Source organism: Pelecanus crispus, chromosome 1 (genome assembly GCF_030463565.1).
Source record: "Pelecanus crispus isolate bPelCri1 chromosome 1, bPelCri1.pri, whole genome shotgun sequence".
NCBI classification, from domain to species: Eukaryota; Metazoa; Chordata; class Aves; order Pelecaniformes; family Pelecanidae; genus Pelecanus; species Pelecanus crispus.
Window position 1 is genome coordinate 83,033,721 of NC_134643.1, and position 11,307 is coordinate 83,045,027.

General features: G+C 38.8%; 1 protein-coding gene across 1 annotated transcript in view; it reads left to right on the forward strand.

Annotated features, from left to right (window-relative positions):
• Window positions 1-1,050, forward strand: part of KLHL42 (kelch like family member 42) — a 12,463-nt gene extending 11,413 nt beyond the window's left edge. The window contains exon 3 of the mRNA XM_009492984.2: window positions 599-1,050. Within this exon, the coding sequence (XP_009491259.2) occupies window positions 599-1,050 (452 nt within the window). The remainder of the gene's footprint in view (window positions 1-598) is intronic.
• Window positions 1,051-11,307: the final 10,257 nt, after the last annotated feature.

An 11,307-nucleotide genomic window follows, 5' to 3' on the forward strand; every position in this document is an offset into this window, starting at 1 on the left:
TGTATTTCTCTCTTTATGAGGTACTGAACATGTGCCCTTAGGTCATCCATGCCACTTGTTGAAATGTAACTAGCTTTATGAATTTTATTCCATAAAACTTTTGATTTAAGGAATTAAATGCAAAGTATCAAAGTTAAGCTTGGATGATAAATCATCACGTGACAGCCATTAATGAAGCATACTGTATTCATGATAATTTGATTCATCTGTGATCACTGTTGGAGAGCAGAATATTGCTCAATTTCCCTTTTCATAAAAATTTCTTATATATCAGAGACAAAATTGAAAGCATAAGTTAAAAGGTAGGGATTATTCTGCTAAAATCTGCATCCCCAGACCATTTGCATCACGTAATGTGCCAGAAGCAGCTTAATTTTTCCCTCTGCAAAGGAACAGAATGTTCAAAGTTTATTGTCAAGGGCAAAGACTTGCAGTTCTCAATAATCAGTATTTCTTCCCTGGTCTGCTATGCTTTTGCACCGTAATACATTAGCAGTCTGTAATAATGGCTGATACAGTTTGTAGGGAGGAAGAATCCTCCTCCATGAGTACCTTCTAATATATTTATTTATTTGTAAATCTCTCTCCTCTGTTTCAGATAGGAATATGAACATTTTGCAGTACTGTCCCACTTCTGATTCCTGGACCAACTTTGAACTTTGTGATGTCCATGTTCGCAAACAACAGATGCTCTCTGTTGAAGAGACTATATATCTGGTAGGGGGTTGTATTCATGAACTTGGACCAAACCAAAAATCCAGCCAAAGTGAGGACGTGTTAACTGTGCAGTCTTACAACATTGCTACCAAAGAATGGCTCTACCTCAAAGAGAACACATCAAAATCGGGTCTTAACTTGACTTGCACTCTCCACAATGATGGAGTCTATATACTGAGTAGGGATATTACTTTATCTACAAGCTTGGAGCACCGTGTTTTTCTTAAGTATAATATATTTACAGACAGTTGGGAGTCACTAAGACGCTTTCCAGCCTTTGGACAAAACATGCTGATCTGTTCTATGTATTTGCCTGATGTGCGAGAGTTGTAACAGCATCAGGTTTTTCTTTTCAGCTCATTAATCATTCTTGGAAGAAATATTGCTCCCTCTAAATAATTCCGGTTTCAGAATGTAATGTGGTTGCATAACGTAGGCATAAAATACTGATTCTGTTCTTTATAAAGTTGCAAAATCCAATAATAAGACAAATGCTTCCAGAAACAGTTTTAGGATTTCAGTTTAAAAACCTTATTGTTTTGGATTTAAATTTCACCAGGTATTGTATACCAGGAGTATACATGATAAAAATGGAAATAATTCAATAAAGTAAATAATAAGTTTAAGGAAAATCACAAAGAGAATGATTTCTTTTAAAATGAAGTTGTTACTCAAACTGTGTCCTGTCAAATGCACAATGTTTAAGATTGTTTATGCTATCACGTTTTTCTCTCTTTTATGGTAACAAGTGAGATTCTCGAAGGTACCAGCAATTGGGGTACCATCAAGAAATAAGAACTTCCCCTGAATTATTTGTAATTAAATGTTTTGCCAGGGACTGGGAGGAATAGTCTAGAGGCTTATGGTTGCTGGTTGGATACTAGGTGCTCCTTTAATGGAAGATGGCAGCATTTATTGCTACCATTAAGACAGAGGTAAAAACACGATAAATTCAAATGGGGAAGTTTGCTCACCTTCAGAAAGGTTTTAAGTTTCAGTTACATTATTGTATTCTGTAGTACTGAGTGCTAAAGATCAAATTATAATTGGCAACAAGCTGCAAGTTAGGAAAATGTGCATGAGCACATGCAATCGTTATTCTGCACCGGGCGCATCCTGCTTCATAACAGTCATCCAGGACATCCATCACTTGGTATGGAAGGGTTGATTTGTGTAAATGACTTCCTGCCAACACCACCCAAAGCAGGTGCACATGAATGTTGGCTCTTTCTTGTGTTACCAGGAGCTTGATAGCGATTACCTCAAGATTGCCACCCAAAGTTGTTAGCTTCTACAAAGAGCATGGTAAGATGGTCACCATAAATACTCCTGTGTGGGGATTCAAGGATAGATACTCTGGAAGTTTCTCCCAGTTCCTGCCTATTGCCTGAGAGAATTATAATCATGGTTGGCCCCTTTTCTTTTTGTAGCTGACAAGTTCATAAGTGTCTTCTGAAGGTGCCTGCCCAGGTGTGCAATGTGTGTCTTCACGACAGGAAAAGGAGAAGGTCTTGGTCACCATAGGAAGGTTTCCTTGTGGCTGCCTTTAGGGAAGAGATAATCAGATTAGACATGTGCTGAACACATTGCAGGGATACTGATTCCGCACCAGCTGTTTTTCTACATGACAAGAGATTTAATTCTCCTGAACAGGTTCCTAGTATGCGGAGTTGTCTTCTTTTTTTTAACTTGGAATTCAGGAATCTGAATCTTCTTTTGAAGGTAGGTGCCTGTTGTACAGAGGAGGAGGAAGCAGCAATGTTTCCCTCAAGGTTCTTTTAACTCCCTGCTTCTCCATGGATTTGCATGAAATCAGTGCTGACTAAAAGAGCTATCAGACTTGAAGTGCCTTGCCAATTACCTCTCACCCATTCAGTGCTTAGGTACATAATTTTGGTGCTTCTGATCATGCATAGCAACCCAAACATAAAATCCCAGAAAACTTTTTGGTCCAGAATAAGGACATTTGGGTTTGAACACTTTCAGGATACAGGTACTTTGGATATCCAAGATTCACCTTTTGGGTAGAATTTTTGCAGCCTGGTAGAGTATGTTACGTCTAGGCCCAAACTACTGTCTACCATTCAGCTGCGTGCATGAATTTAATGAATTAAACCTGTGATTATTCCTTTGAAAACACAGTGCACTGAGCAGCTGTTCTCTTCTGACAGCACTATCATATGAAACAATGGCTCTTCTGCAATGAAGAAATAAGGTGGCTTTCATAAGGTTCTTCTTTCAAAAATGTTTTAGAATAAATATAAGCAGTGTGACAGTGTCTGGTGATAAATTATCTCAGTTGCATTATTTTACCTGCTTTCTTTCATTTCTTTTCATTTCCAGATTCAGTACCCTACAGTCAGATTGATACAGGTGGAGGGAGTCACATCCGAGTTGCGGCATTTTCTTGCCTAGCAAATCAACTGTGAAAACCCATCACTCCCAGATTTGCAAGTGTGGTGTATCTAATCAAGTCCTTTCAAACCCATTCATTTCTTACTGCAGTTGTCACTCCAAAAGCTATGACATCGTCTTTTAGGTGTGATCACTCTTTTTGACATGAGGCTTTTCCACACTGGGTTTATCTATGTGTTGGTTTCAGCTTCCAGGTACCAAGTGGAAAATCTGGAGAACCTGCTCAAATGTCGAAGAGAAAGACAGCTCAGATTGTAAATAATCAGACCCTTTTGTCAATCCAGAGTGCAAATTCCTCATATACTGACATCTAACAGTACTACATCACAAATCAAAACTGGTGTTGAATTTAGTGGGAGCACCAAACTGTAATAATCTAAATGGACTGTATTACTACAGGCTGAAATAAATACAATTTTCTTAGACAAAATTCATTACAGAAAAGTATGCAATGTGGGTGGCCCACATACCTCAGGAAAAAACCCCAAACACTGTAATGACTGTCCCATGCCCTTTTCATTTTCTTTGTATCGCGTTAATATTTCACATAAGGCACTGTTGGGCAGCCTCTGCCCTTTGGGGCAAGGAAGACTGGTTGGGAGTCACTAACAGAATAATTAAAAAGCTGCTTTTTAGCTAATGGCAATGTTCAGTGATTCAGTGTGCTCTCTTTTCTTTGGTGGTGGGAGGAAAAAGGTCCTTAACTTCAGGACAAATAAGCTTCTTTTGAATGACAACGATACAAAGGTAGACCAAGGGGCCTTGCAGCCTGATCAACTGGAAATTCCTGTGTTATCCTGATACTGCTTATAACTTACCATGTGGGCTTGGAGAGATCTCCACCTTCTTCCATCATCATCCCCAAACGTAACACATGAGTGGGAATGTTCATTGTGTGGGAACACAAATGGTTTGTCTGGTGTAGTAGTGTAATGTTTGAAAGACATCTTGAGCACGTGAAGAAGTACGTATATTCTCACTGTTGTAACTGTTTACTTGGTTATCAAAACTGCTTCATGGCAAGCAGCAGGATAGAAGGCAGCCAGTAATCTCATTTTGGTCTCTGCTAATTACCTTTATTTCAAACTGATGGCTATTTCCAGTCTGTTTGTTTCTTTCTTTTTTTTTCAGTACCTAATAGCCTGCAGTTCATCTGTTTCTTAGTCTTGGTGTTCTAAAGTCTGTATCCAAATTCAAAACTTCTGCTTTCCTGCTGTGTCTGGGTTATCCAGTGCTTACATATCCACTATTCATCTTCTCTGTCTTGTGGACTGATTCTACTTGATACTGACCAGCAAAAGCTGACCACGGTAGAGGATGATCCCAAGTCAAAAGAAAGAACAACAGAGAGAACAACAGCCTCCAAAGTCCTGAGGGAGGAGTAAATGGAAAACTCTGGGAACTTTATCCTCTTCTCATAAAACAGAGAAGCATTTAAGAAGGTTGCTCACATCAAGGCTAAGAGACAGCATAATAGTTTCTTCCTTTCCGGGAATGGTTTGTGGTTTTCAATGTGAAATAAGAGTTGTGTGGGGCTTAAGTTTAATTTCCCTGGCCAGTTTCCATAGGCTTCCCTTTCTGCCCTGTCGGCTGACCTTTCTTGGGCTTAATATCTGTGTTTTCCATTCTTTGAGGATTTTGCTGTTCTACATCAGTGTCCAGTCTGTTTTGCTGAAATTACATGGTAGCAATCTGTTGGTCTTTTCTATTTGTTAATCTGCTTTTCACATTGATCTGTGTCTGTCAATCACTGTGATGAAAAAGTAAAGTAATTTGTAATTCAGATTGAACCTCTTCCTTTATTCAGTTTGGACTCTTGGAAGAGAAGTCTACAAAGCTACAAATGTTTTGTTTCATTTAATCCTTATTTTAGTGAGAAATGATGCTACAGACATTCAGTTTGTGGAAACTGATCTGTGTCAGTAATGTGATAGAGAACGGAAGGCACAGAGTGTAATGACAACATTTAGCATGTAACATGCTCAGAGCCCTACACAAGCAGAGATTACTCATGCCTATCATCCCTGAAAGGTAAGATATATACTGTAAGTGGTGTTAAAGCAGAGACGATCCTTGGAGTATCTGTCAGTCTTACCAATGAATTTATAAGCGGTTACCTAGAGTCCTACTCAGAGGGCAGAAACCATCTGCATCCATGGTATGTTATATCGATTTTGCATTTACAATAATCACCAAAGGGTGGCTCCCCATCCCCACAGTAAATCTTGGGAACCAGAACAAATGCTGTAAGATACAGAAAGTTTAACCGTCTTTCTCTATAATATTAAAACTGCCATTCTTGGAGTATGTTTTCTATCTAATCAACTTAGAGCCTATTTTGGTGTAATCTCTGTCTGTTTTTCCCGGAAAGGAGAGTGCTGTTTGGAAAAAGAGTCTGGATTTTGTGAACTGATAGGGATCATGCATTGACAGCTTTAAAATTGCTATCCCAATTATATATGGTATGTGGAATTTTTCTAAAAGCATTGACATTACCAGTAAACATATGTTGTTATGTCCTATGATTATCGGAATTTTCTAAAGTAAGTTTCAGTTTCTTTATTGTAATTAGAACAGTGAAACATGTTTCATTTCTGAAATACAAACTGTCTCTTATAAAATAAAAGGAATCACTGCAATTACTGTATTTTTCTAGTGGAAGGCAGATTGGACAGTGTCCAGTTTTAGAGTATCCAATTACACACATCTTCAACTCATATGTGCTTCAGTAGGAGAGAAAGATGTTCAGCACCTAGGCAAAGATATTTCCTGTTTGTTGGAACTTGTACCATTATTTAAGATCCAGCAGTGAATGCAAACTCTCTGAATCCTCCTTCCCTCACTCCATTTTTCAGATGAAATTTATGCTTATTTGATCTGTTGTTGATTTTCCACTCTCTGATATTTTCCAGATGTTTTTAAGGGTGTGCCTTGTGATAAGACACCCTTTATAAATAATTTTAAGAACTTAAAGTGGTTTACTCTGACTCACTTTTGCTTTTTACGCAGCCACAGCTCTATCATTTTTCTGCAAGCATGCTGCTCTAATGCTGCCCCACATTTGCCCATATCATCTATGAGCATTCCAAACTGGTAGCACTCTTGGACGAGGCTAAGGTGATCATATAATAGCTTATGTTGTACTGCAAATCCCAAATTCCTTTTCCACATCAAACCTTTAATGCACTGCTTCTACTGTACAGTAACTCAACTTTGACTTACAAGATGCTGTCAGTCCACAAATCACTGCAGAAATCAGATTTCTGATGCAACTGTCAACCTCCTCTATGCTGGAAGCTGCCTGTCTTTTTTGGAGTTATACCCAACCCTTCTTGTCCAAGATTCCCGTAAACAAGAGCAAATTAAGTGATAAAGAGACCTACTGTAGGGAATTCCTGGCAATATTGCACTTCAAAATGTAAACTAACTGCTAGGTAGGTTTTGATCTTCCCGTTCCTGCCCTTTGTGATACCCCATCAACTTATCCAAGGATACATAGGTCCATCCATGTCTTCTGCATGCTTTTTTTTCCTCAGATAATGTTTTCCAAGGAAAGATATCTTTTTTTTCTCTATTTACCTTCTATAATTAGAAAAAGCTAAAATCCTCTTTCCAAGAATCTTCCTGATATTAATTTCTTGCATCTTCAAAATGACAGCCTATAAACTTCCTGGTTTGTTTTTTTAGTCATGCTTTGAAAAATTATTCTATAGAATTTTGAGTACTTTCTTGTACTTAGTATCCACAATATAACGGATTTACACAGTCTAAGCATAGGGAAATCTTATTTGTACCTCTTCAAGGATGCGACTTCAGCTATGCAAGGTTTGAAATGTAAAAAAATGGAATTGCTTAGTCTCCTTTGGAAATTAGACTTATTTCAAGATTTACACTATTCACTGTGGTTAAAAAACTTGTAACTGAACAGTGTTCTGAGAGGTGATGTTAGAAGGGCTCTGTTTTCGTCTTTGGATATTGTTATTATAATTTTCTTTTTCTACTAGGGATATTATATATGTCTGTTATCACTTTGTATTGCCTTTTTAGTTGGTTGTAAGGAAAATTTTGCCCTTTTACAGGTAGGGCCTTGATTTACTGTGAAGACCAGAGCTGTGTCATTTCAGAATGTGTATTTTGCAGTTGTAAATTATCTATTAATGATAACTGCTCTGAAGCCCATAAAATATGATTTTGAGTGGTGGAGGTGGAGATAAAGTCAGAAAACAGATGCTTAGGAACAGCCATTCTCTAACCTCCAGGCATAAGCAATTTTTAAACGCAGAAGCAGGCAGAAGAAGTTTTAAATGGTTTTAAAATAACAACTCCTTTTTCCCTCTTCCCATCTCTCCCCCTGCAACTCAAACCCTTTCAACCACAATAATTTGTGGCAAGGCATCGGTGCATTTGGAAGAAAATGTTAGTGGTGAGGTAGGAATGCACTGCTTGGGCAGGTGATCCCTTATCAGAACTGCTACTTGGCAGACCAAGAAACCTTCCTTCAGCCTTTCTGGATGACTCTCTGACTGACATTTATGACTCTTTAATGACATGTTATCTGCTAACGTACGTATAATGATAGGTGAGGCAGGGAGAGGAATCACAGAAGCCCTATTGTGTACCTATACAGCAAATGCACAATAGGCTTGTAGAGAGACTTTTTTTTAATAGGGCCTGATCCAAACCCTTTTGATGTTAATAAAAAGAACTAGCTTTGAATTAGGCACATATTTCAGTGAATTAGTTAATTCTGAAAGAATCTGAAGAGATGTTAACTGTACAATTGGCTGATGAAAGAGGCATAGACTGAAGACTTGGAGCATCTTGTTACAGTGTGATCTCTGATACGCCCCACCTGTGTTTTTTGTGTTGAATTTCAATGTGAAGTTGTCCATCTCTGTTACCACAAGTCTTTCAAATACAGTGGCTCTAAAGTAGTCAGGAGAATGATGTTTTCCTAAGAATATCTGGGGAAAGGTGAACATCTCTGCAATTATGCTGTGGGGAGTGACTGAGAAAACATTGCTGATACTTCATGACTCTGAACAGCAAAACACTGTTGTGTGTCCTGGTCTATGTTTTCTTGTACCAAGAAATGTGGTATGGGAGATTGAAATGTTTTATTTTGGATCATGGTGCTATGAGATTTTGTTTGCTTTTTTCTTTCTTTCCACAATGTCCCCTCAAAAAAAAAAAAAGTATATAGGCATTTGGATCCTTCTCTCACATGCTATAATAATGCCATGCCATAATAATGCCATGCCATATCCAAAAAAATGCAGAGCATGGTCATGTGGAACAGGCATGCATTATTCCTGTTTTACATTGTCAATATATACAAATAAACAAGATTTATTTGCACAAGGATTGGAAATTTGGCTGATATTCCATGCAAGGTGAAACAGCTCCAGGAACTGTTTGGGAGCAAACCACCTCAAGGCTACACCTCTGTAGGAAAGATAAGGGTGTGTCCCAAGTAGTGAGTTGAAATCCTTGAAGAGGAGGATGGACTTGAGCCTAAATCTCCTATGTTTTGGCAAATTTCCAGGTAAACATAGTCCCTTCTCTCTTCAGTTTGTATGTGCAACTGTTTTTTGTTATTTGCCTAAGCCAAAAATTTTTGCAGGCTTTATTTGGTATAATCAAACTGTGTTTTTTCAGAAAATGAAGTATTTACCCAAAGCTATCAACATATAACACACCCAAATTCAGATGTTCAAGCTTGCACTTCCTATGTATTAATTCCCTTGTTTTTTTTTTTTCTAATTCTGTTTCAGCTACTAGAGTATTCAAATGAATCTTGTTAATGCTGTGTCCTCCGAGTATTTGCAAAGCAGCTCCCGAAACAAGGGTGTCTCTCTGTCCATCAACCTGGTATAATTGTTCCTGTCTATGGGCAATTGGGCATGGGCTTTACTGGCACTCTGGTTTCATTAGGGCAGTTGGTCAGAGTGTCTTGAACCTGCTGTTCCAGATTAGTTGTAGACTGTCTGTGATTTTGAGGAGTGACTGTTGTGGACCAGTGTGGCCATAATGCCCCTAGAGAATCCCCTTTCCAAGTAGCATAATGTAATAGTAACTCCGACATTGTTTCCTTCTGGATTTTTGGTTGATCCATCTACCCTCCAACAGCTTCAAATCAGAGTGATCTTCTTCTGCCAGCTGCATTGCATAAAAAGTTCCACTCTCTATATGGCTCCTGAAGTCCAAAATAAACTTACAGGAACATAAACTCTTTCACCCCTTCTGGGCCCAGCACTCAGTGGACTCCTCACCCCTCTAATGGTCAATAGAAGGCAAAAAAAAAAAAAAAAAGCAAATACTTCCATTCCACCTGGGATCAGGGACCCCTAAGTCACTGGCAGCCAGAAAAATCTCTCATTTTCTGCCAAGCCTTCTTCACCAAAGGGATGCTTTAATTAGGAACAGTCTCCCTTGGCTTCAGGCCTCTCAGTTAGTCACCATTAATAGCTGGATACTCACCCTGTCAAGCTCTTCCCTGCCAGTCTAACACCTACTTCCTTCAGGTGCCGTAGGGTGGGACATATTAGGAACTCAGCAGCCCATTAATTCTTTCCTGATTTCTGTGGGAGGTCTTAACAGAAGTTCAAGATTTTCTTCAGAGGCAGCAAGTTTGGGATTTGAGTTCCACTCTCTGTAGCAAGCATGGACTGTGCATAGTAATACTAAAATCTACCAGCCTTTTTATCAGAATTAAAATGCACTTGTGCTTTAAAGGTAAATGAAGACAAACGTCAAGAAAATGTTTTGCTGCAATGAAAATGAGAATTGGGGTACAGAGTACACTGTTAACTGCAGTGTTCACAAGTATGTACAGCAGTGGCAACTCAGTAGACACAGATATAGACTTAGAAAAAAAGGGCAAAGATTTTTCAGTATGGTCCACAATGTCTTAAGCATTGGGGCATTAAATTTCAGGCACTTCAGATTGGATTCTGATGTTTCCTAAGTTCAGCACTTAAGTACTTTCTGAAAGTCTTTCTATATAGGTATCTAGAAGATATAGTCAATCGCTCTGAGCCATTTCTGTAAATTTTACTCAGCAGCTCCCTGTATCTTCCTCTTCTGAATGGTTTGCAACTTTGAAAGCACTGTTTGCTCAATGGAACAAATTAATTGGGTAGACTTCCTCAAGCCATGTTATCTGGACAGAAATAGCAAGGCACTTGCCTCACTTCCAGTGTGGAAGTGCAGTTCTTCCACAGCTTTTGTACAATATATTCTAGATAAGAGATTGCAAAATATATTGTATTTGTACTGTCCATTAAGAACTATTGAATGGTGATCAGTAAACAAGAATAGCATGACGCAGGAAACCCACTCAGCATTGATTTAGTTAAGCATTAAGCTAAGCAACAGAGATGGAGTGCATAGTCGAAGGAAGAGACGGACAGAGAAACAGAAGTACCTGGAAATAAAGGGTGCAACAAAGTGATAAACAGACTTTTGGGTTTGGATGCACACTGCTTTTGTGCAGGTGTCTGCCTACCCATCCACCCATTTTTGAACTTCCTTTAAGCCAGAATTTGTTTTATCAAATTCTGAGAGATGTCATTTCTTTTTTCACTCTTTGTTTTCCTCTCCCATCTCCTGCATTTTCTGTGGCAGGGAAATCCCTTGCGTGTTATAGATGGTTTTGGGAAGAGGGGGCAGCCTTGCACTTCTGTCTCTCCATTATTTTCTGACAGCAGTAGCTGTTAGGGCATATTTAGGAACCAAGGTTCTTTATTGCACTTTTTAGAGTTATTCTCTTAAAACTGCCATTCTGTTGGAAGGAATAATCATTGATTTGTGACTCAAATCTGCAGAACAAATACCAGTTTTGATGTCACATGTTATGATGCTGATGGAATCCCAGAATTGCCAACAGCTGTGAAAATTATTTAGCTGCCCGTTTGCTACCAAGACCTGCTAGGCTTGTAGAATATTGAAGAGGTTTTTTTTTGTGTCCTCAGAAAAGCCATTTCCCAGGCTTTGCCATCACAGGTCTCCATGGTTTGCAGATGAGCTATGTGAATAAGGAGCCAGTACAGAGTACCCACAGCAGAAGTCTCAGACTGAACCATATTGATTTGCACCAGAGAGTGTTTTTTGAAGCAGTAAGAGGTGGCTGGATGGGGGAAGCAAAGATGTATTTCCTTCCCTACAACCCTGTAA